This window comes from Eretmochelys imbricata, chromosome 22 (assembly GCF_965152235.1).
Source record: "Eretmochelys imbricata isolate rEreImb1 chromosome 22, rEreImb1.hap1, whole genome shotgun sequence".
Taxonomy (NCBI): domain Eukaryota; kingdom Metazoa; phylum Chordata; order Testudines; family Cheloniidae; genus Eretmochelys; species Eretmochelys imbricata.
Window position 1 is genome coordinate 20310372 of NC_135593.1, and position 25471 is coordinate 20335842.

The 25471-nt window shown below is 52.3% G+C and overlaps 1 protein-coding gene across 1 annotated transcript in view; it reads left to right on the forward strand.

Moving 5' to 3' along the window:
* The first annotated feature begins 5335 nt into the window (after positions 1-5335).
* PHLDB1 (pleckstrin homology like domain family B member 1) overlaps positions 5336-25471 on the forward strand; it is a 119770-nt gene continuing 99634 nt past the window's right edge. Inside the window, exons 1-5 of the mRNA XM_077839655.1 lie at positions 5336-5371; positions 9886-9957; positions 14251-14340; positions 16992-17115; positions 20465-20635. Of these exons, the coding sequence (XP_077695781.1) occupies positions 5336-5371; positions 9886-9957; positions 14251-14340; positions 16992-17115; positions 20465-20635 (493 nt within the window). The remainder of the gene's footprint in view (positions 5372-9885; positions 9958-14250; positions 14341-16991; positions 17116-20464; positions 20636-25471) is intronic.

Genomic DNA, 25471 nt, shown 5'->3' on the forward strand with positions numbered 1-25471 from the left:
GTCCAGTTTTGGGTCCCACACTAGAAGAAGGATGTGGAAAAATTGGAAAGAGTCCAGCGGAGGCGACAAAAATGATCAGGGGTCTGGAACACATGAGTTATGAGGAGAGGCTGAGGGAACTGGGGATGTTTAGTCTACAGAAGAGAAGAATGAGGGGGGATTTGATAGCTGCTTTCAACTACCTGAAGAGGGGTTCCAGAGAAGATGGCTCTAGACTGTTCTCCGTGGTAGCAGATGACAGAGCAAGGAGTAATGGTCTCAAGTTGCAGTGGGGGAGATTTAGGTTGGATATTAGGAAAAAAATTTTCACTAGGAGGATGGTGAAGCGCTGAAATGCGTTACCTAGGGAGGTGGTGGAATCTCCTTCCTTAGAAGTTTTTAAGGTCAGGCTTGACAAAGCCCTGGCTGGGATGATTTAGTTGGGGATTGGTCCTACTTTGAGCAGGGGGTTGGACTAGATGACCTCCTGAGGTCCCTTCCAACCCTGATATTCTATGATTCTAAGTGCTCAGAACTAGTAACTTCTGAGGATGAGATAGGAACCTGAATCAAGTCCCTGGATCTTTATGGTAAGTCTCTTCTGCTCTCTGTGTAGTAATAGACAACCACCTAATTCTCAATTATTGAGGGACAATCGCCACTCCTTGATATGTTTTGCTTTCCACAACCAAATTTCTGTACAACTTTTCATGAGTGATGTGTACCTGAGTACTGGGATTCTAATATCTAAACTGTGTATTGTTAAATCTATTCAGCTAAATTTGGGTTATTGCTAATTATGCACTATATGTATTGTATGACTTTAAAAACAAACTTTGTATTGGTGGATAATCTAAGCACTCTACCCAAATGTACAGACACTCTTTTTTCTTAACGGATGTATTATGTAATTTTTTTAACATTAGGTTTAATAAAAATTTTAAATCTGTTTTTTTCCTCCTGGAAGCGTCACGGGGAGGCGCTGATGTTTGCAAAGTGCCTTGGAGTCCCTGTGCTGGGAAGTGCTCTAGAAATGCACAGATTTGTTCTCTCCACAGTACTGACTACACCAAGCTACAGGCGCCAGCCCCAATTGCTGGGTGAAGCCCGCAGTTCCAGGCTTGTGGAGACCACGAAGTATTTTTAACCGGGGGGGAGGAAGGAACGGGGGTTGGGTGGCACCGCTGTGGGAGGCAGGAACCCTGCGTTCTGTGCTGGAGTGGGGCTCGCTCTCGTCTGACCTGAGGCAAGTCCATGCCCCTCGCCCTGCCTCAGTTTCCCCAGCAGCAGCGGGGTGCGAGGCTTAGCTCCTTGGTTTCTGCAGAGGACGTGAAGCGACTTGGCGGGGAGGTGGGGTGAACGCCGCCAGTTCCTTTGTCCCCTTTCGCCGGGGCCGGCGGGGGGCGGGGCAAGGCGGCAGCGCACCTCCGCTGCCCGGGGTCCCCGCGCTGCCCCAGCCTCCTGCTCCCTCCCGTCGGCGTCCCGCCCGCCCGCGCGCGCCCGCCCGCCCCCGCCCGCCGGGGGTCAGTTTCCCCGCGCGCTGCGGCCCGCGCGCGCGGTGGGCGGTGACCGAGCTTCGCCGGCGCGCGCCCAGCGGCTGCTCTGAGGGGAGCGCGGCCCGGCCAGGTAAGGGGCGCCCGGGGGCGGGCTCCGTCCCTCCGAGAGCCGGGCACCCAGGACGGCCGCGCGCCGCGACCCGCGCGGGCCCCGGCGAGGCGGGGGCGGAGCGCGTTGCCCGAGGGCGGCCGGCGGCGGGTGCCCTGCTCGGCCGGCTGCGCCTCGGGTCGGCGCCGGGGGCTGTGTGTGAGCCGGGCCGGGCTCTGCTCCCCGCGGGGCCCGGCCCCCAGGGCAGGGCGGGGCCCGGGGGAGCGGGGCCCGGCGGCTGGGCAGGTGGCGTGTGTGCTCCGCGGGTGGCGGGGGTTGGCGCTGCCCCGGCACTGGCTCTGCCCGAGCGGGGGCTGGGCCAGGTGACCGTTGTCTGACCCTGTTTGGCCCGCTGGGGAGCGGACAGCCCAGGTGCTGGGACTGAGAGCCCAGCGGGTGACCGGGCTAAATGTCCCCTGTAAATCTGGAGCCCTTTTCTGAGCTGGGTGACAGGAGCGCGGGACTCGTGAGATGCCCCTACCCCCGGGTGGGTGCTCGGGTTAAATGGGAGCGTGCGAAAGGGGCTGTTGCAAACAACCCGAGCTCTGTCCCCTACCCGAGTCAGGGCTCGTGCTGTCCCAGGGAAATGGCTTTGGCAGAATTCCTTGCATTTCTGACATTTTCTCCCATAATCTGTAACAGCAAATCTTTGGCATGCAGCCTCCTCTCCCCGGGAAGCGGAGGGAGCTCAGGGTTGCAAAGCCAAAGTGAAGGGGAGTCCTTACAGACCTGTAGCCTCCCCACTTCTCTGAGAGTTGGGTTAGAGTCCCTGGACAGCTTAGTGCAGATGGCTATTCAGAGTCCAGCTACACACAAGGGGAGGCATCTTGGTTGAATGGACCTATGGCTAGGGGTTAGGAGCCAGGAATCCCAGCTTTGGTGTTGACTTGCTTCACCTCTCTCTGTGCCTGTGAAATGGAGAGATGCTAACTAACTAGGCATCCGATGAAGTGAGCTGTAGCTCATGAAAGCTTATGCTCAAATAAATTTGTTAGTCTCTAAGGTGGCACAAGTACTCCTTTTCTTTTTGCGGATACAGACTAACATGGCTGCTACTCTGAACCCTAACTAGGCTTAGAGTCTGTGCTTTGGGAATGGTCACTTCTGTGTGAGTGTGGCAGGAGGGCTCTTGTGTGGGCCACTGTTGCCAGCTGCTGCTGTCCTTGTGGTTATTTAGCCATTGGCAAGTCAAGTGAAGGAATGATTTGAGCATAGAATGCACTTGGAGGAGAGGACAGTGATCAGGAACAGTCAACATGGATTCACGAAAGGCAAGTCATGCTGACCAACCTGATTGCCTTCTATGATGAGATAACTGGCTCTGTGGATATGGGAAAAGCAGTGGATGTGATATATCTTGACCTTAGCAAAGCTTTTGATATGGTATCCTACAGTATTCTTGCCAGCAAGTTAAAAAGCTATGGATTGGATGAATGGACTATAAGGTGGATAGAAAGCTGGCTAGATTGTCGGGCTCAACAGGTGCTCAACGGCTCGATGTCTAGTTGACAGCTGGTATCAAGCGGAGTGTCCCAGGGGTCGGTCCTGGGGCGGTTTTGTTCAAGTTCTTTATTAATGATCTGGATGATGTGATTGATTGCATCCTCAGCAAATTCGCAGATGACACTAAGTAGAGGTAGAAACACTGGAGGATAGGGATAGGGTACAGAGTGACCTAGACAAATTGGAGGATTGGGCCAAAAGAAATCTGATGAGGTTCAACAAGGACATGTGCAGAGTCCTGCACTTAGGACGGGAGAATCCCATGCACCGCTACAGGCTGAGGACTGACTGGCTAAGCAGCAGTTCTGCAGAAAAGGACCTGGAGATTACAGTGGATAAGAAGCTGGATATGAGTCAGCAGTGTGTCCTTGTTGCCAAGAAGGCTAACGGCATATTGGGCTGCATTAGTAGGAGCATTGCCAGCAAATCGAGGGAAGTGATTATTCCCCTCTATTGGGCTCTGATGAGGCCATATCTGGTATATTGCGTCCAGTTTTTGGCCCCCCACTACAGAAAGGATGTGGATAAATTGGAGAGAGACCAGCAGAGGGCAACAAAAATGATCAGGGGGCTGGGGCACGACTTACGAGGAGAGGCTGAGAGTACTGGGCTTGTTTAGTCTGCAGAAGAGAAGAGTGAGGGGGGATTTGATAGCAGCCTTCAACTACCTGAAGGGGGGTTCCAAAGAGGAGGGGCTCGGCTGTACTCAGTGGTGGCAGATGACAGAACAAGGAGCAATGGTCTCAAGGTGCAGTGGGGGAGGTCTAGGTTGGATATTAAGAAAAACTATTTCACTAGGAGGGTGGTGAAGCACTGGAATAGGTTACCTAGGGAGGTGGTGGAATCTCCATCCTTAGAGGTTTTTAAGGCCCAGCTTGACAAAGGCCTGGCTGGGATGATTTACCTGGTGTTGGTCCTGCTTTGAGCAGAGGATAGGGTAGATGATCTCCTGAGGTCTCTTCCAACCCTGATCTTCTATGATTCTATGATGGCTGGGACCCTGTGAAGTGGGGATTATATATTTTGCCCCTTATCCTTGTCTATGTCTATGCACAATCCTGGGGTTCCCTTTGATTTGGTACTGTTAGGTCTCAACTTGGCTGTCCCCTCTGTGGCAGGGAGTGATGGCTGATGGGTAAGCCCACACCAACCAATAGGAATCCTGATCTTCCATGCTCATGCTTGGGAGGTTCCTCTATGGCCAGATATGTTCTTTCTGCCCTGTTCACCTCCTCCTTGAGGGTTCCTGAGCCCGATGGCCAGTCTGCCCCAGAGGAAACTGCCCAGCTGCTCTGTGCTGTGTGTGAGGATTTTCTTCTTAAACGTCCACTTGCTTTTTCATCCATCCTCATGTAAAAATGCTGAGATGGCTGAATGGGCCTGGATTTCAGCTGTTCCCTATGCTGGGTTTCCAGCACTTCTCTTTTTAGAACTCGGGCACGTTCTTTGTCAGAAGTGAGGGGTGTGAACTGCCAGTAATATTTACACCCCTCACCAAAAGAGGCAGGACCAGAAGCTTTGGTCTCCTGGCTCCAGCCCAGTGCACCTTCTGTGAGGCCTAAGAGCATTTCCTGGGGGAATTTCTTCTTCCTGCCTTGTGATACTTTACCTAAGATGTGTGACAATGCTGCCAAGAGTGAGAGAGTCACCCGGTGCCTAATGCTTGGCAGGTCAGCAAATAGTCTCAATTCCCTTGTTATGTCTGTTTGTAGAGCTTTAAAACAGTGACACCTGGAAATATCTGTGGTTGGACTCTCATGTAGTGTGTGTCCCCTCATGCCCTGGTGTTTTGGCTGGTGCAAGTGAGCACTGCTGCTGCTCTGGCTTGGTGGGATTCCTCAGAGTGTCTGTGGGTGGCAGTAGAAGAACACCCTGCTGCTCTTCTCTTATTGGACCTGGGCACTGTCCTGTTCCCATATAATGAATTCAAACAACCTTTATAAATGATGTTCAGGTCAGAGCTGCCTTGGGCGTACTGGTGTGTCATATCTGCTCCTTGAGATTTGTTGTAAAATACAGATCAGTAACCTCAGCCTTGTTTTCCTTTATCTGGGAAAGGGAGTGGGGTGGGATGCTGTAGTTTGGATTGAGGGGCATAGGCAAAGCTGGGATAGCAGGGAGCTAGGAGTCAGGGTTGTGTGCACGTGTGGGGAACCATGGGGGACTGTAGGTTGGGATTGAGGTCATCTGCTGATCTGGGGGTGAAGGCATGGCTCCGGACTGGGATACCAGCAGCGGGCTGCAGGTCAGAATTTGGGGGCAGGAGCAGAGCTGTATGAACGTGGGGGACTATAGGGCAGGGATAGCAGGAGCGCTGTGAATTGGGACTGAGATGTATTGGGTTGCCTAAACTCAAAGCCTTCCATGGTGCAAAAAGGCAGAAGATAGAGATTTATCTAGTTAATTCTTTGCAGACTGCAGTCTTGTTCCTAAGCATTACTTTGACAGGAAGTTCTGTTGTGGTAAGGTGTTAGCTGTCTTAGCTGAGGATTCTTCATGTATTAGGTACCCTATTTAATTGAACATCTGAGCCCAGTCTGTTTGAATAAACCCTTCCAGACCTGCCCCTAGTGGGTGATGGGGGAGGCAGCGCTTGCTTTATGGTTTCTTTCTGCCCCTCTGGATGCCTCCGTTTGCCTTTGTGTCCTTTATATTTCCATAGTGTTAAAAAGCAGGTCCCTATTTTGACTCCAAATCTCCCTGGCTAGCAATACCTGGTGGTGGCAGGCAAAATGGAATTTGTGTGGGGCTGGGGGGCAGGAGGGGTTGACTGCTTTGTATGGAGTATGGCAAGAGGAGTTGAGGAAATGCTCAGGGCTGGAGCTGGCAGCTGTGCACACTTTAATGACCCCAGTAGGGGAGCTCATTTCCTCTGGGGAGCTGAGATCAGCGGGTGGGGCAGAGAATTCTGTCTCCCAATGTAACTATCTTGGAGCTAATTTATGTTACTGTTATTGCCAGGCGTGTTGTGTCGCCTTGGCAACATGTGACCAGTGCTCCACTGTGTGTAGTCTTCGGGATGGAGAGTGTATGGGGTGTTTCCGCCTAGAAGGAGCAATTGGAGAAAAGAATGAGGGGAAGGAGCCTCTGGGGCAGGCTGGCCTCTCTACTGGGCCTTGCACCTGTGGTGACATGGCTGGTCGTTTGCCAAGAGGGGATCAGAACAAATACTGTAGCTGGAGTCCCAGCAATGGGGAGCACGGCCTTTGAGATGAGATCAGACCCAAACAGTGGATTCAAATCCAGGCTTTGAGGCCAAACTGCCCTCCCAACCCTCTCATCTCAACATGCTGAAATGTGGAGTGGGGAGCCTGGGTCACTGGGTCACACTGGGTCCAAGCTTTCCTGAGCACCAGACTGTTTCAGCTTGTTGTAGAGATGAGTGCAGGCTGAGTTTAGCCTATTAACAGGGACTGGGCCTGATGGGGTGTTTCAGACAGTGTGACACCAGCTCCATATTAGCTCTCGCCAATCTGGGCCCTTGCTGCAATTTAGTTACTGTGGGCTGCCTGGCGCAAGTCCCCTTCCCACCCACGTTTGTCTCCAAGACAATGCTCCCGCCTCCGACATTCCCAGGCTGGAAGCAGAACAGCCCATTGCTCACTGGGATGGGGTGGCAGCTTTGGTGCCTTAAACTCATTAACAGATGTGGAGTGAATGTACAGCCAAGTTGAATGCAGGGCCTGGATACTGTGTGGTGTACCTGTTAACTCAGCTGCTCTGACTGCTTCCAAGTGACTCATTGAAGAGAATGGGGGGTAGGGGGAAGAAAGAGGCCAGGGATGCTATATTTCAGGGCATGTAACATCGGGTGCTGCAACTCCTTGTGGGTTACCCAAGTCCCCTTCTCTTACGCATTCCTTCTGCCACACCTGCATTCAGCCGTTAGAGAGGATGATAGACATTGTCCAGCTTCCATATGGTGTGTATAGATGTACACATGGCCAAATACTGTTCTTGGGCACACCCAGGCTTCCATACTCTCGGTGTATTTGCAGACTGATTCCGACCTTCCCTTTGTAGCTGCAGATACAACTAAATGGGGCACAGATGGGTGCTCCTTCCCCTTGTGTTTTGTTGGTTTTAAGTAAGATAACAGCAGGTACCATCTACAAGGTGCTTTATAAAAATAAATTAACCCAGGCTCACAGTGCCCTTGGAGGCAGGGCAGGGTTATTATCTCCATAAGAAAACTCAGGTACAAAGCGGGGAAATGATTTGGCCACGTGTGACTGCTGGAGGTGTGATATGCATCCCCCTCTGTTTGGTTGGGGGTGGGTTACAGTTATACAAAGCTGCAGTTACTATAGTGTCTCAAAGGGACCCCATTTGGAGGCTCGTGCAGCGATGCACAAGAAGAGGGGAAGGTGAGCACTTTGGAAGGCAACATCTAAGTCGAATGGACCAGCTGGATCTCAAAGGGAAACAAACTTGATCATAGAAGATTAGGTTTGGAAGAGACCTCAGGAGGTACTAGTCCAATCCCCTGCTCAAAGCAGGACCAACACCAACTAAATCATCCCAGCCAGGGCTTTGTCAAGCCGGGCCTTAAAAACCTCTAAGGATGGAATGACCTCTAAGGATTAATGAGACACCCAGGAGTAAAAATCCTCCTTCCCCAACCCTCCTGAAGCCAAACTAGGCTCCCAGCCCTACCACTGCATTTCAGAGTGTTGCCACTGATAGCCCCAGCCCAAGAGAAAGGGGCAGGAGAGATTCAGCCACAAGGCCAGTTGGTCCCACCTGATGCTTCAGCTCACTGTCCCATCCCTGTATTGTGACCAGGCTACAGAGACTGCTCAGCTCAACAAGAATCCGACAGCAGCAGCTGACATTTGAGTGCAAGCTCCAGCCTGAGTTGTCAAATATTTGTAATTTTCATGTCCAAATGAGGGGCTTTGGCAGAGCTGGGTGTAGGATCCCAGTGCTGGAACAGTAGGGGGGCTATGAGTTGAAATTGAGGGACTTTGGCAGAGTTGTGGGGTGTGTGGGGAGGGGGAGGTCCAGTGCTGGAACAGTATGGGGGGTTATGAGATGGAATTGAGGGGCATTGGCAGAGCTGTGGAGGAGGAAGCCCAGGGGTGGAATAGCAGGGGTGCTGTGAGTCAGGATTGAGTGGCACTAGCTGAGCAAGACTGAAATTCATTTTTGTGGGTGGCCTCTGTGCACCCATCCTCCTTACGTTGAGGTAAGGTCCTCCTCCGCGCTTCCCCTCCCATGCTCACCTCTTCCCTTCCTGGAAAGAACAGAGGTCTTTTTCTTAACTTTTTAAATCATTTTGTATTGGGATTTCTGTGGGAACTGGAGACATGAGCCCCGTAGATGCCAAGGAGGGAGCAAGCAGGGGGGAGTGATCTCATGGGGGAGTGTGAGGGGTGAGCATGGTCTCTGCTGTATGTGAAGGCTCTGGGGCTGCTTTTCTGTTGACCGTTGCTATTTCATGGTAGCTGAGCCCGACCCTTTGGCATTTGAAGCCTGCGCCTTTTTTTGTGGCAGGAACAAGTGAAGTGTTTTGCAGGCTGCTGTGAGAGAAGAAAGGCTGCCTTGTTGCTGCCAGAGGTGGGGCACCCGGCTGGGCTGGGCCTCACTCCTTTGCTAGCATTCCTAGAACAGAGTCTGCTTGTGAAGGGCAGCAATCACCCTTCGTGCTGGGGCTTCCCAGGAGGTGAGGTGAGAGGCTGGGATGGGGGGCATGGAGGAAGCATGAAATATGCCCTGAGGGGGACTCCCCAGTTCCTTATCTTCTTGCACTGGGGCGTTCCCTTTGGAGAGCCTTAGAGATAGCCAGGTCCTTGGAGCGGCCACTGGCTCCCACAAGAGTTCCAACTGGGGCACTGGGATGGGGGAGATGGTATCAAATCTTTGTGGAGTGGTCTGGGGGATCAACATCCCCCTCCTCTGGAAAGCAGTAAAATCCCTTATAAGGGTTATAGCATCTCCATGGTTATGGGTCGGAGGAGGTGGCCTGCTAGGCTAGTGTGAGAGTGGGAAACCTGGACTTGTCTTGTAGTTAGAATGGGGTGGGAGAGGAATCAGGACTCCTGGATTCTATTCCTGGCTTGAGGAGGGGAGAGGAGTCTAGTGATTAAAGCTGAAGGATGTGTATGGAGAATCTGAGAGTCAGGACTCCTGGGTTCTAGTCCTGGCTCTGGTATAGGAGAGGCAGGCACCTAATGGTTAGAGCTGGGGTGGCAAGTCTGGGAGACAGGACTCCTGAGTTCTATCCCCTGCCCTGCACTGCTGTGGTGACTTTCCCTCTCAGTGCTGGAGTTCCCCCATTTGTGAAGGGGGTACCTGGCTCATGGGAGCTGGGTGGGTTTGGTGCTGCCATGCCCAGATCGATGGAAGATGCCAGAGCATGGCCCAGTGTGACGCTTGCCCCTCACCTCCCACTGACTCTGTGGATATGACTGCGATCCTGTGGCCTGCTGTGGTGGGAAGGGGTTAATCTCCAAGCATGATTCCATCCTGGCCTCCTCTCTCTTCCTATTCAAGAGTCCGGCCCCCTGCCTGCCTTTCCTCTGGCCTAGCAGCAGCCAAGAGCTAGCAGCTGGCTGCAGCTGCTTTTGGGGAGAAGGTGCAAGGGTTGGGGAGAGGTTAGGGCTGTGGGCCCTGCTGGCCTGGCTCTCCCCACTGGGGTCTCCTGCCTTGATGCACCTGTCACCTCCGCAGGGAGCTGGCAGTGTAGACTGTTCTCTACGACTTCTCCTGCAGCTGGGGTAGGCCGCACCCCAAGGCCACGGGATGAGCAGAGCATAGGAACATGAATCCCCTCCACTGAAGCTGGTGGTCGGTGCTTGGCCCAGTGCCAGGGTGAGGATCCAAGGGCAGGTAAGATGCGGACCTCAAAACCACACTGTGGCTAGGGGTGTGGCGTGTGTGGACTGGAGCAGGGGGATCACAAACTCTAAGGCTAGCCCTTCCCAGTGCTCATGGGTCCAATGGGCTCCTTGTCCTGCCAGCATCCGGGCTCAGACCCTGACTTGGGGGAGCTGGAGCCCAGGCCCAGGGGGGGCTCCTCTAAACATCAGGGGTGGCTCTGGTCCAGTAGGTGGCTGGCACAGGCTCAGCTGCATGGTAGCAAATGTTGTCTGAGCAGGCAGGGGAGCAGGTCCTAGAGAGTTCCAAACCGCTCCATTAATATGCTGTGTGGAAGCTGTGTTTCCCCCTGCACAACCCCATTACTGTGTCTCCTACTCTGCCACGACCACCCCCGATCCCAGTGCCACATCTTTCCTCTAACCCCTTTCTCGCCCGCAGTGCCACACCCCACAGGAAAGGCCCTGGCTGCACAGCCCACTCAGGAAATCTCATGTAGCAGGTTGGAACTCCTTCTGCAGCCATAGGAAAGTGGCAGCAAATGGAGAGAAGTCCTGGTGGTAATGAGCTAGTGCCCCTTCTCTAACTTGTTCACAAAAACACACACTGGCCCTCTATGCAGCAAGGGATAATCCTGCCCCTCAGTAGCTGTAGGCTTGCGTATGAGAATCAGGGAGTGAAGGGAAATGGCCCTGCGTTACTGTCCAGATCGTGAGATGAGGTTCAGATGTGCTGATCACTGGCAGCTTGCAGTGGCAGGAGCTCAGCCCCTCTGACAGCCAGATCCACATAAATTCTCCTGGCTCTAACTCCAGAGCTATCACTCAGCCTCACGTCCAGTGTGCTTCTTTTACAAATTATATTTCCAACTAGGCTCCTCTGCTCCATACCCAAGGCCCCCCTAGGGGGGAAGCCTGGCTTTCCTTGGTGTCAGTGGGGGCTGCTATGAAAATTGGCCCTGAATGCCAGTCTAGGCACTTCAGCTTGAATTCTGTCTGGTCTTACTCCCAGATGCTGTCCTCTTTCAGCTGCCTGTTCCGGAGGGAGCCAGGACCTTTACTGTGAGCTGATGGTTGTTTTTGTTCTTTCCCAGCCCTGGAGTCAACGCTGTCTTTTTCCAGCCTTTCATTTTTTCCGCAGTGTGTAATAGCTACCCACTAGCTCCCACTCTTCCTGGCTGGGCTGTGTGCTCTCGCTCTGGGTATGGTTTGTGGTAACCACAGACCATGCTTGCTTTGACAAAGTAGGGAGAGGATCTCTGCTTGCTGCACTGGTCGAAGCCTGAGGATCTGGTGGGCTAGCATTGCCAGGGCAGCCTGTAGATAGCTCTATCTCTAGGGACAGTAGGAAAAGCCCAGACTTTGCCCATCTGAGGGGGCTGCGCTGGCATTTTTCTCAGAGCCCAGCCATGGGTTATACATATGCTGTACAGCAGAGCAAATCACAGCTGCCTTCAGCTGGAACCAGAGAAGCATTGCATGCTGGGCTAGCACTGGTATTTTCCAGTGTCTTGGGTGCTCTGATAGGTGAAGGCAGCACTGGGTCTTTGAGAAGCCCATGAGGTGCAGTGATCCCAGGCTTCACTAGGGCCTTGTCTAGGCCCTCACACTCTACTAACCCATCTCCCACAAATGGCCTGTCTTCTGGATGGGATGTGGACTGAAGTCCTGGTCATTTGGGAGCAATAAAGTTCCCAAGACACTTTCCACAAGCCAGGGCATTGACTCCAGTGTCCTGGCCAAAGCCCATCTTGGGTAATTACACTCCGCCAATCCTGCCCCCAGCAGTTTCAGTTGAATATAGGTTGTTATTCCCTGTCTGCCCTAACCTGTCACTGTGCTGGTGTGTGGCAGCTGCCATGTTTCACTCCAGAGGTGGTTGTATGTCAGTCCTGGGGGAGTGATGTTTCTGTCGAGCATTGTGGGATCCTTCTAGGTGAAAAGTGCTATGGGAATTATTCCCCTCTTCAGGGTCTGCCTCCGGAGCATCATACTCCCTGCTGGCCAACTGAAAGAAAAGGCCTGGGGACTGAATATGCATGTCAGGCATGGTGAGCCAGATTTCAATCCCCAGGGCCCTATAGGCCCTTTCGATGCATTAGACACAAGCATCTGTGAGATCTGGGTCCCTTTAATGTGACCCAGGAGCAGCGCAATCCTGTTCTGGCTGTGTCTGCAGTGGGTGGGCTGCTGGATTTGTGGGAGCAGAGACTAAACAATCTTTCCATGAACTCGGAGTGGCCCCAGCCCTTGGCAGGAAAAGGCACAAGAAATGCCGAGCTGGTGGAGAACAGCAGGGAGCTACTGCAGTGTTGGGAGGTCAGGAATCGCCACTGACCCGTGGTGGGACTTTTGCATGTGTTACAATCAAAAAGAAAAGGAGTACTTGTGGCACCTTAGAGACTAACCAATTTATTTGAACATAAGCTTTTGTGAGCTACAGCTCACTTCATCGGATGCATTCAGTGGAAAATACAGTGAGGAGATTTATATACACACAGCATGAAAAAATGGATGTTTATCATGCACACTGTAAGGAGAGTGATCACTTAAGATGAGCTATACATATATATATGATCAAGTTACCCAAGCCCATCCTGTTCTCTCAAATCCTGTTGGGGCCAATGCTGACCGGGGGTGGGTGAAGCAGGGCCAGGGAAGCTTCCTGGGGGTAACAGAGGAGAGTTCAGTGTGTTTTCCTGAAAGCATGCTGGGGCTCTTGGGAGTGTCAGTGGCTGAATTCGTGAACATTGTTCTCCATTGACAATGATAGGAGAAGGCTAAGTCCATGCTATCACCTGCAATGCAGGCTTAGCCTGTAGATGGTGCACTGGTGTCACACAGCTTAGCATGCTTTTAATGAGCCATATGTGACCTAGTTCTGCCTTAATACCAGCAAAATAACGTTTTACAAAGAGCAGAGGCCTGGTCGGGGAAGGAGGGGCAGGGCTTCCTCTTCCCCAGACAAATGCGACAAGCAACTCTAATTCCCCTCAGACCCTCTCTCTGTAGTCCTGTTTGAGCCCTGCATTGGTGGGGGAGTCAGTAGTCCAGTGCATCTTTCCAGCTCTGAATATTTCAGCACAATACTCTTCCATCTGAGTGATTTGTCTGCAGCTCCTTGGGGAAGGAGCAGTGGCTCCCTCACTTGGGGTATTTACACCAGCCTTCACTGGGAGAGAAGATTCTTTTTCCTGTCCTGCCAGTCTGAGTGCCGTTAAAGAGCTGCTGTGCTGGAGAGCTGGCTGGCCTGTTCCTGTACACCTCCCCTGACCAGCCTTGTGCAGGGTTTATGATGCTAACGTAGTTCATGTTTGTAAAGAGATCCTGGGAGATCCTTAGGTGAATGGGGAAACAGGGCCATGTATCCCATGCTCTGCACATGTTCTGTAGAATTCTGTACATAGGTGCTCTAAGTTACTGTGCTTTTTGGGCGTTTGTACCACTCACTGTCATTTCGCATCAGCGGAGACCCTGTGTGCAGAATTACCCAGTTCAGCTGGGGTCCAAGCCACATGCCCCTGTGGCCATTTCTCCATTGACTTGAGCAGGAGCCAGCAGAGAGCAAATGAGGATCAGGGACTCAGTCACGCATAGCCCCGCTGGTAAAAGAAGGTTATAAGGCCATAAATCGTGCCCCCTGGTGTCCAGCTCTCAGTGCTGCAGCCATCAATCTCTCCTAATGCAGTGTCTCTTTAGTCCTGGGATTCATACACCGCACCTGTTTCTAGAAGAAAATAATGCCAATGCAGAAGCTGGGTGAAAGCCTGAAAGCTGCTTGTGTCTATGGGATAGGGGGAGCAGTATGATGCAGAATGTGTAGTGCTGATGATATGTTGCTTTTCTTTGGAACTCTTCATCCAAGTACTGGTTACAAGCGGTATGAGCTCTGACAGCCTGTGTGGATAGGTGGGTGTGGACCTCACTGTACAGATAGGGAAACTGAGGCACAGAGCAGTGAAATTACTTGCCAAAGGTCAAGCTTGGAATAGAACACCGACATCCTGATTGTCCATCCCCTGCTATAATCACTAAACCACTCTCTCCTTTCATTGATCAGGCCTAGATAATGGGGCCTCTTGATCACTCACCTGTGCTTGCTGGGCTGTTTTGAACTTTACTCTCAGCCTGTGATCTCATGTGTCTCATTGATCCAACCTTCTGCATCCCCTGTTGGGGAGGGAGAGGCGTGTCTCTGCCGCATAGCCCCATGTACAGTGCTGATTTGGTTCTGTCGTTGTATTCCTGTTACTGGAGTGCTCTCTCAAGTCCTAACACCCCCTCTGTGTTTCTGGTTCCTTCCCAGGAGAGTGCCAGGCACATTGATGAAGTTGCCATGGAAGCTTCAAACAGGAATGTTACCAGCCCGACCCGCAAAGTCCAAGCAATCATCCAGGTGAGTGTGTGCCAGGGTCACCTCCTCCAGCCAGTGCATCACCACTGCCACCTTGTGCTGGGGAGGGCAGACTGAGATAGCTTTGGGGGCTAATGCCCTGTCCTTCCATCACCAGAGACTGGCACTGGGGTCACAAATGAGCAAAGGTTATTGGTCCTAGAGAGGGATTCAGGGGCGATGCTGGCTATACAGGCTGCTTAGGTCCCCATAGTGATGGGGCCAGCAGGAAATCAGGGCATCCCGAAAACGCAAGAGAGAGCAGCCCCAAGTGCTGGCGGATGGGCCTGGCAATCCCCTGAGAGCATAGAGAGAGTTTATTCCCTCTCCCAGGCCTGAGTCAGGCTTCATACATGACCCTGCTTCGGTTATGAGCCAAACCCCAGTTCCAGATGGGGGTTGGGGGCACTGGTTCCAGGATGGGCAGTTCAGCATCCATGTCCTTGCACTTTGGCCCAGCTGGCCCTAAAGGCTCCTGGGGGATCTTTTGGAGAAGGGACATGGGAACAGCTTGCCAGTGAGGAATTGTGGCCCCATCACGCTAAGAGGCTGTTGATGATTTATAGTCAATGAGGCATGATCCCCCACCCCAGAGCTGAAGAATGGCATGGCTCTGTGCCACATCTCCCACCCTCTACTCCCTCCCAGAGTTCAACTCTGAAGGGATCTTGGTATCCTAAATAACCCCAGGACTAGGGTGTGGGTGGCTGGTGCTGCCCTCTGCCAAGTGCCATTGGGTCTTTCCTCCCAATCCTATTATGGGATTGGCTGTAAATCCAGTTGGGCTAAATGGCTAGTACCTTGGATCCTATTAAAAAGAACCTGAGCCCATGGAATCCCCCTTGCCCTAGGGCTGGGCTGTTTTCACTTTTCATCCTTCTAGTCTCTTCCCCAAGCCTGCAGCACAGAGCAAAGATCACAACCGGCCTGTCCTGAGATCTGGAGACGTGGGGAAGGCTTACAACCCTTGGACTCCACATCTGAGGAGTCCACTCCTCAGCTTGCTAGTCTGCTGTCTGGAGCCTACACAGGGCACTCTGTGTGCTCTGGAAAAAGGGCTGAGGGAGACACCCTCAGAATGTGGAGCCAGGGGCCCAGCAGTCTGTGCTTGTGGGTTTGTGTGGGTTCATGTTTGTGTGTGCTTGCATCCATGTCTGCATGCATGTACATGTAGCTGGTGGGTCTAAGTGAAGCCTGGTTGGATTCTGGTTTACCTGCAATAGGTTCAGGGGCCCAGGGCAGAGGGGAGAGCCCTGCCCTGCTCGCTGCAGCCAGCCATCCTGTGAGACCTCCACTTATGCTCTGCCGTGTCATATAGAGCAGAAAGATAAGGAGCTCATAAATATTTATGATCGATCTTTGCTGTGCAAAGTGGGAACAGCTATAAAACCTATCTGAATCACTGATTGTGGACAGACTGCTGGGTAGGAGCTAACCCACAGCACAGACCCTGTCTGTCTCCCTGTCCATCCATCCATTTACTGGCATGTTTCAGGGGCTAAAGTGGCTCCACTGCAGCAAAGGAACCTGGAGAGCATCTCCCAGTTGGAGGCCTCAGCAAATGGGGGGCAGGGGTGGATGCCTTCTTGTCATGGTTAGGTGTGGCCCAGAACCTGCAAGGATGCAGGGGGATTATGGCTGGTGTGTTGTGTATCCCCACTTCCACTTCCTGCTTCTCCAAGCAGGGGAAGGTTTGGCCGGTGAGTTTTCTCTGGAGCACTCCAGTATGGTATGATCTGGATTGGGAATTCCCCCACCAATGCTGGCTCCACCTGCACTCAAGCCCTAGGGACTAAGCCACCCATGGATGAGCAAGTCCTTGGAACATACCCCATCCCTGCCTTTCAGAAGCCCCACTGGCCTTGCTCCTCATTTCAGGGGTCTTGTTTGCACACCCCTACCTGTTCCCCAGACATGTATCAGCCTTGTCCCTGTGGATCTGGGCTCCTTCCATCCCTGCTTCCTCTCTTCCTTTTCCCGCATGTGGGGTGCTGCCAATGCAAGAGCCACCTCCTCTGCAGCAGCTGGTGCCATATCTACCTCCCTATATGTATGTCCTGATGCCGGACTGACAGCTGTGGAGCCCTCTGCTTACCTCCAAAATGGTCAGTGACAAGGTCAGCATCCACAACCTGGCCTGCGCTGGAGGGGTGAGAAGAGAGGGCAGTCCCAATGGCCTGTTCAGCCCTTCACCTTTTTCCTGACGCTGCCAGTAAGGGACTGACTGGGGAGGGAGGGGTTTGTACTGTGGATGCTGGTCCACCAGGAATTGACTAAAAGAAAAGGAGTACTTGTGGCACCTTAGAGACTAACCAATTTATTTGAGCATAAGCTTTCGTGAGCTACAGCTCACTTCATCGGTTCCACAGTATGCATCCGATGAAGTGAGCTGTAGCTCACGAAAGCTTATGCTCAAATAAATTGGTTAGTCTCTAAGGTGCCACAAGAACTCCTTTTCTTTTTGCGAATACAGACTAACACGGCTGTTACTCTGAAACCAGGAATTGACTGTGACTCACCAAACTCACTGCATTTCCTGCCAGTTGGAAAACTTCTCTGTTCGCATCTAGGAAGGGCTCAGGCCAGTGACCTCTCCCCTGAGTTCAGGGATGAGCACGTTCTAACCAGGGGTTCTGCTTTATCCTTCCCTACAGAACAGCCCTCTGGACCTAATAGACATGGGCAAGGGGCTGAAGGTCCAGACCGATCAGCCACATCTGGTGAGCTTGGGCAGTGGCAGGCTTAGCACCGCCATCACTCTCCTGCCCCTAGAAGAGGGTAAGTTCCCCTTGCTTGTGCTGTGACGATGGGCCGAGGCTGATAGGGGTTTGGAGCTTACCTGGAGGAGGGGGTGTCACTTTTCCTGCCCTCCTGTGGCTGACACCCACTGTGTAACTTACACTGGGTGGAGACCAACCATCATACCATGGGAAAACCAGACTGTGGAGAGGGTGTGCTTGTAATGGGTAGAACAGGAGGCCTAGGGGTTCCATTTCCAGCTGTGTTATAGACTCGCTCTGAGGCCTTGGGCAAGTCTCCTACACCCCAATTTTCAAATTAGCTATTAATTTTGAATGGCCCATTTTAGGAACCTTGGGCCTGATTCTAAGAAGTGGTCATTAATTTGGTGGTGTCCAACTGGAAACGATAGGGCCTGACTTTCAGGGGAGCTGAGCACACACAAGCTTCCAGTCATGTCAGCTAGAGTTGTGGGTGCCCAGCACCCCTGAAAGTCATCCCGTAGGAGTCTCCAGTTGGGCTCCCCAAATTAGTCACCACTTCTGAGAATCTTAGCCTGCCTCCCTCCATCCCTGTTGCTAAATGGAGCTAATATTCCTGCCCCACCCCAGTATCTGATATGGACCTCCTGCCTGCATGGATTGTAGGGTATAGTTAGTGGAAGATTACATGGTGCTTTTGGAGCCCAGATGAGAGGGGCACAGTAAAAGACATGGCTGTTGATGGCCTGGCACGCAAGATGCTGCTGCACTGCACTTGCCTTCTGCCACAGTCGAGGCACAGACTGAAGGCAGTGTTTGACCTGTGGGATTCCCTCTGCTCTTGCTGACTACTGTCAGTGTTGGCCTGACTGCTGCTGCCACCCATGCCCTTGCCCCCTCCCCCCCCCTTCCCCTCCAGGTGTGTGGGCTTTGCTGTGATCCGCTTTGTGTGGCTGTAACTTCCTGCAGGGTGCTGAGAAAGCCCCATTAAAGTAGCCACATCTAGAAACTGAATGTGGGATCCAGAACCTGGGTTAGTCCCACTGAAAACTGGGGTGGGGAGGCACAATCTGGATCTGGCTGGGCTACCCATAGCCCCTGGGGGCGGGCACTAAGTCCCACCCTTCTGTAGTCCCATCGGTGGGAGCTGGTGCTGCCACACCCTCTCGTCTTGCAGGGACTTGGGTTAACTTCACACCGATGTTCCTGGTTTATGTGAGCTCAGCAGCCCAGAGCCAGATGGAACCAACATCCCAGTGAAATATGGGTTGGCAATTGTGTTTCAGATCCAGCCTTGGCTCCCAAGAATGGAGGGCGGGAGAGGCACATAGGGCATCTGTTCCTCCCCTCCAGACAGTGGGTGGCTAGCTCCTGAAAAGTTTCAATCCCCAATAACACCCCTACCTGGCAGCCCCTGTGAATGGCCCTGCTACAGGGACAAGCACATGATGATCAGAACCGAGCTGTGCCTCCCCATCCCTGAGCCACTTGCCCCCTGCCTCTCAGTTTAGGATCAGAGACTCCAGCTCCTTCATGGCTCAACCCCTCCAAATGTCAGCCCTTCTCCAGCAGTTGGTGTTAGGAAGCGAGGCCTTAGGCATGCATCTGTGTCCAATAATTGTTATTGAGGCCACAGTGCAGCATCAGATTAAAAACCGGAGAGAAGCAAGAGCCAAGCTCTCCCTGGAGACATTGCCGTTAGCAACCTGTCTGCATCCTTGGCCTGAGAGGCAGGGAGCTGCCAGATCTGCTCCCTGTGGAGACATCCAAGATCTCACTGGGAAGGATTCGCCTGTGCATGTGTGACATGCCCACATGCCAGCCCAAACCACAGACCCTACCGAGCCCCCTGCACCTCAGACAGGAAAGGGGAGCAGAGCCGAGCTTCTTCTTGGGCCATGCATTTGTTACTTAGTGAGCCTTTCTTTTGGACACAACTCACAGTCTAATGTTAGTCAGCAGGGGCCTGAGAGTGTGAAATGGGAGGGAGCCAAGGGGGGTGGGGGAGGGCTTAGCCAAGAGCTTGTGGCACAGAGTCAACAGAGGAAGCTGCTAGAGATAACTGGATCAAAGGAGAGTGGGAGTTGCCTGCCCAAGGAGGCAGCTGGAGATTGGGGTTGCAGTGGGGTGGGAGGAAGAAGAGGTGGAGGGGCCATGGGAATTTGCCTGTCTGATCAGAGAGAGGGAAGGAGATAGGAGTAGGAGGAGGAACCTGGGGGCACAGTGGTTAGTATGAAACAGGATTCTTTATCGCTAGCCTCCTCCTGCCTCTTCTGCTGCATCTCTGCTTGAGTTCATGTTCCAACAAGGGACAAGACTGGGATGTGTGGGTCGCTCTTTGGGTGTCTCTGACCACCTACATTTAGCTCTCTGTTGTCTGTCCCCAAGTGGCCCCATTTCTTTCCAGCAGCTAATATGCTGAGACCCTGTAGGGTGAATTCCTGTCAGGGAGCCAGTGCTGCCCAGGAAACAGCGTGATCAATAGCAGCCCTGATAAAAGCCCCAAGGAGCATAGGCTCTGACCTGAGGACCTGCAAGGTCCCAACTCTCTGGCCTGGCCTTTGCAGTCTGGGCCACAGACAGGAGCCCAGTGCTAATCTCTGCAGCTAAGGAGAGAGCAGCGCTATGCTGGGCCCTGCAACGCTGTCCAGATCTTCTCCGTGGAAGGACTCCCCTCTCCTCTGAAGTACGAAGCAGCCCTGTTCCTCCAAGCGCTGCAGAGTGCTGGGGCAGGAGGGACAAATCAGCACTACCACACAGCCCTGTGGGTGCAGACTGCCTTGCCTTTGGAGCTTTAAGAGTCAGCCTGGCCTAGAGGAATGAGCACAGGACTTCTGGATCCTATGTCATGCCCCTATATGAGGGGCTTGTACCTCCATTTCCTGAGGTGGTGTGTGTGGGAATCAGTGGCTGTTCGTGGTTTGTTTGTGTTTGTGTGCTGGTGATGGTTACAGGTGATGGTGATGGTTACTGGAGTGGGGAGAGGCTGTTTCAGTCTCTCTCTAGGGGACCCACCATTGTCTAAAACTTGGTGGCTTGATGTCCAGGCCTGCACTTGCTCTGCAGCATCAGGGCAGGAGCTGCCCTCAGCCCTGGCTGCAGTCCCGTTATTCCACACAATTGAAGTGCTGGTTACGTGTCCCCCCTCCCCACTTTCCAGTTCAGGAGCTCCTCTTAGCAAAAACTACAGAGGATGCTTCCTGCCCAGCCCCCACCTTCCTATCACATGGTTCCCACGCAGGGTGGGGTGCACACCAAGTGGGGTTTTATCACCAGTAATACAGGGTGAGTGGTCACCTCTCAGCCTCTGTAAATGGGGGTGCTTGACCTGCTTTGGCCTCCCTTCCCAAGCACTGGATCTCCTTGTTATGACCCAAGGAGCATTAAGCAGATGTTTCTCCTTGCAGGGAGGACCATGATCGGCTCGGCTGCTAAGGACATTGTTCTTCAGGGGACTGGGTTGGCCTCTGAGCACTGCTACATCGAGAATGTGTGTGGGACCCTCACCCTGCACCCCTGCGGGAATGTCTGTGCCATTGATGGCCTGCAGGTTAAGCAGCCCACTCGCCTGACACAAGGTAAGGTGCCTACCCTTGGGCATCAAGGCTGGCTGTGGTGGGGGCAATGCATAAGAGGACACTCCTGACTGCTCAACTAGCTCCAGGCCTGTGCCCCTCAGTCCCCAAAGATTGGTGATGTTTGGGTCAGGTTCTGACTTTCCTAGCTTTGTAAGGTGGGTCCTGACTTCCTCTGACTTTGGATATGTTTGGAGCCAGCTTCTGCTCTGCAGCTAGGGTACATCTTTGCCTTGGAGCTGGGTGAATCATAGTTCTCCTGAGAGCAGATGAGGGTAACTAGGCTTGAGAGAGTGCCCAGTGCAACTTAGCCCAGCCTCACCGTTTTACGGAAGCTTTGTTGATCTGGGATCGGCTTCAGGGTGAACTTGGCTTGTGTTTTCAGCGAGTCACTGCTTTCAGTGGAACTAAAACCCCAGCCCTGGGTGCGGGTGCAGGTCCAGCGCCAGTGGTGACTGCTAATTAGGTGAAGCCCAGTTCCAGTAACTATCCTGTTGGGGTGCTGGGTTAGTGGGGATGTCCCACCAGGAACAGAACCTGGCTTGGTTAGTGTGCAGGTGGCATGTTCTGACTGCACAGCTTCATTTGAGTCCTGGCTGAACAGAGATTCCCCATCCTCCTTCCTGAAGGTGCCTCCAACAATTGCTGTAGGTTGGAGTCTCCTTTATATTTTAGCCATTGAGTGCTCTGACTCAGCTGTAGGGATCTGCGTTTGCCTCCCTGGTTATGTCTACATAGCAAATAAAAATCCACGACTGGCCCATGCCAGTTGACTTGAGCTCACTGGGTTTGGACTGTGGGGCTGTTTCCTTGCTATGTAGACTTCTGGGCTCGGGCTGGAGCCTGGGCTCTAGGACCCTGTGAGGTGAGAGGGTCTGAGCCCGAAAGTCTACCCACCAATGAAAAAGCCCCAAGCCTTGCGACCCTGAGTCGACTGGCATGGGCCAGCTGCGGGTTTTTCTTTGCTGTGTAGACATACTCCCTGTTACCTTGATGAGGGCCAGTTCTCCTTAACGTCTGATTGTCTCTTCCCCTGGGCACATGTGCTCTTTCCAGGGGGATGATGCTACAGGCCCTTCTTGCCAGTGTTAATTGGAATTGTCCAGGCTTGTTGTATTTCTGAAGAAGTTTCTGGTCCCTTTTGCCTTGCTAGCATGGCTGTGTGCAGTTCCAGAGCAAGGAAGGTTGGCCATTGTGGAAATGCAAGACTCCCAGCCTGCCGCCACATCCTCTCAGCCTTCCAGAGCTCCATGGAGGACAAAGAGGGCAAGGACAGCACAGGCAGCTCTGATGATGGGAATTTCTTTAGCAATAATAATCCTTTCTAGAACCTCAGTGTGACTCACTGGTCAAGCTTGTGTTGTGTCCCCTTCTATTGGCAGTTGCACTAAAGGGTAACAGCCTATTACTGCTACCAGCTAATGGGATTACTCCTTTAGTTTATGTGGTCAGGGTGCTGAAGATCCTTGGGTTCAAACCCTGCTACAGGCTCATGCAGGGGGCTATCATCGTTTGAGAGGTCAGTCTTTCTGGTGTCTAAAGGAGGGCTGTAAAGAGGAGAGAGTGCTAGACTGTCTTGGGGGGAAGGCAAATTTGGGACTAAGATGAGGGGTAGATGGGGACAGGTGTGACCCATCCTGCATCCTCAGTTTGTCTACTAGGAGCAGGTTTGGGCTAGAATCCCTAGTAGCTGGAAGCCTGGCATGGACTAGCCCTATTGGCCCATTGCCACATGATGCTGTCATGCATGGCTCTTAAAAAGAGATGCTTGCTGAACTTCTTTGCACCAGTTCATCAATTGCACTGGAAATGGCTCTCTGCTAACCTGTGCCCCAGTTTCTTGCTAGCCGATGGAGAAGCATGCTGCTTTAGGGGAGCTGCCATGCGCTTTGCTGGGTAATCTGGTATTAAGGTCTCTGGCACAAAACACAGAATCCAGCTCCCCCTCTCTGATGGAGAGTTTATACTGTCAAATATCAAAGGTGCATCCTGAGCCATCTTCTGACAGCTGCAGAAAGCAGAGGCGGGATCAGCTGCCAGGAATTTATTAGAGCCTCTAATAATGGTTGGGCTTGTTTGAGGCAGAAAGAGGGGAATTTAAAGCTGATTGTTTTAAAAGAACCAACCAGCTGACAAACAAAAAAGGCTTTTTAATCCAGATGCCTCCTTTTCATGTAATTATTTCAGCTTCTAGGGTTCAGCTTTCCTGGGCCATTTCCCAGGCTGTCCCCTTCCCCATCTATCCTTAAAAATCTCAGTGTGCCTGAGTCACTCCCTCTCTGATGTACTTCCTGTTGGTTTCATTTGCCATAACCAGGCTCCCTCATTTCCCTGCCCTTTCCATTTGTCCCATGGCTGAGATTTGCCTGGCTTAGACTTAAAGCTCTTTGAGGCAGGGTCCCTGTCTCTCTGCTTGGCCCTTTACAGAATTTGGGGGCGGGGGGATCCTCAATGTTAACAGGCCTTCTTGTTGGGGTCATTCTAGAACTTTAATTGCCAGGGTAATGTGCTGCAATGACATCTCTCTAGAGCTTGAGTTGCCATAGCAATGAGCTGCAGGCTTGTAACTGTTATGGCCAGCTGGTGGCTGTGCTCCGGGAGGGGGCTCTGAACACTGAAGAGGAACAAAGAGGCATGAGCCTTGCTCCACCTGGAGAAAATCCCAGCCTAGAGGAAATGATGCAGTGTGGCCTCTGGAGTTGCAGGCACCATAAGTGTTATGGGATAGCCCAGAGCCAGACCTTCTTTCTCCCAAATGCTCTTAACAGAGGAGTGCAGCATTTGCCAGGACAAATCTGAGCTAGCCCTGATTCCTCTGCGTGCCACACTAGATCAGACCATATGGCCGGGGGTCCTGGATCCTCATGCAGTGTCCAGTGCTTCAGAGGAGGCTTAAACATCCTATCAGATGCCTGGCCAGTTGTGCTGAGCTGCGTGTGGGGTGTGAGACCTTGGCTCAGCTCAACATGCTGCTGGAGACAGGGATACTGGACTAGACAGACCACAGTTCTGTTCCTGTCTGATAATGCCAATGGCCACTGGGCTGTGAGGTGGAGCTGCCGCCCCGGCCTAGTGTGAGGGATGGTCTGAGTTGACAACCACCTCAGACCTGTGTCTCCAGTAAGGTGTTTTGTGAGGCAGCGGGTGGGGCAACACACCTCTCTGCTAGCAGGGTTTGCTTAGCTGTAGTGTACCTACTCCCCGTGTGCTCCAGCGTGGGCTGGCACTGTAACGCATGGCACAGCTGGCCAGCATCCTGTCAGGCTCCTCATCTTCCTCTCAGTACAACTGGGAACATAATCCTCACCCAGCTAGCAACACTGTCTGTGATGTAAGCTCCTTTGTTAAACCGTCTGCTGTGTGTATCCATCAGGGAAGGAGCAAGGTCTGTGCCCCCAATTGGGCCTGTTGTCCCAGATGGAAACACCACAGGCTCCCATCTCGCTGACCTGGTGCTTTGTACCCATTTACCTTGATTTGTAGCACAATACAGGGTGCAAAGCAGATTGTATGTTACTTTTTCTAGTAGTTGTCACAGGGAATGGGGAACCAGGAATCCTGGGTTCTACACCTGGCTCTGTTGCTGACTCACTGTCTTGGGCCCTCTCTGTGCCTCAGTTACCCCACTTAGAAAAGGGTGCAACGACACTGGCCCTGCTTTGTAAAGTGCTTTGAGACCCTGGCAGAAATGCTACTGTTAGTTATCAGAGATGCCCCAAGGCACTGGCTGTGCAAGCCCACAGTTTCACATGACCTCTTTGTTCAGTGGAAGGAGCAGGGGAGTGGGAGTAAGGACTCCTGGGTTCTTTTGTTCCTGGCTCTGCTATTGGTGCTCTTGGCTTGACCTCTCTGTACCCTGATTTGTGTCTGTGAAATTGAGATACCAGCTCCCAGCCTCATAGGGGAAGGGAGGCTGAGCCAGTTGATATCTGCACCAGGCTTTAAAGGTACTGAGGGCTGGCTATTGCTGAGCTCAAACTGGGATGAAATGGTAATCCTTACACACTCAGATTTCCTATGGGCGATAGTAGGCCCTAAAATATTTGCAGGGGACTCTGCCTTTCTGTACAGGCTGCCCTGCTGGAGATTTAGCTCATGCTATGCCTCATAAATAAACCCCCAATTTAGCTGTAAATGACACAGTCAGCCTTAATACTTCATGGCTGAATGACATCTTTTACAGCACTGGCCCTCGTGTTACCATAGGAGTCAGCATAGTTACAGCTTGTAACAGTTACAATGTTTCTGTTTGTGATAAAGCAGCTGCATAGAGCTGCGTGGCAGGGGGGGAAGAGATGGGGGCCACAGGGAATTTTTGTGCTTGTTTTTTGCTTAAATGTTTCTTAGTATACTTGCATTTTTTACAGGTTTGGTGACCTGTTTGGTTCCTAATTGATATTTCTGCCATAGGACAAGTGTAATTCATTACAATCACCCATGCACGTGCTTTGGAGGATAGGATTAAGATTCAAAATGAACTGGACAAACTGGAGAAATGATCTGAAGTAAATAGGATGAAATTCAATAAGGACAAATGCAAAGTACTCCATTTAGGAAGGAACAATCAGCTGAACACATACAAAATAGGAAATGACTGCCTAGGAAGGAGTATGGCGAAAAGGGATCTGGGGGTCATAGTGGACCATAAGCTAAATATGAGTCAACAGTGTAACACTGTTGCAAAAAAAAGTGATCATAATTCTGGGATGTATTAGCAGGAGTGTTGTAAGTAAAACAGGAGAAGTAATTCTTCCGCTCTACTCCATGCTGATTAGATCTCAGCTGGGGCATTGTGGCCAGTTCTGGGCACCACATTTGAGGAAAGATGTGGACAAATTG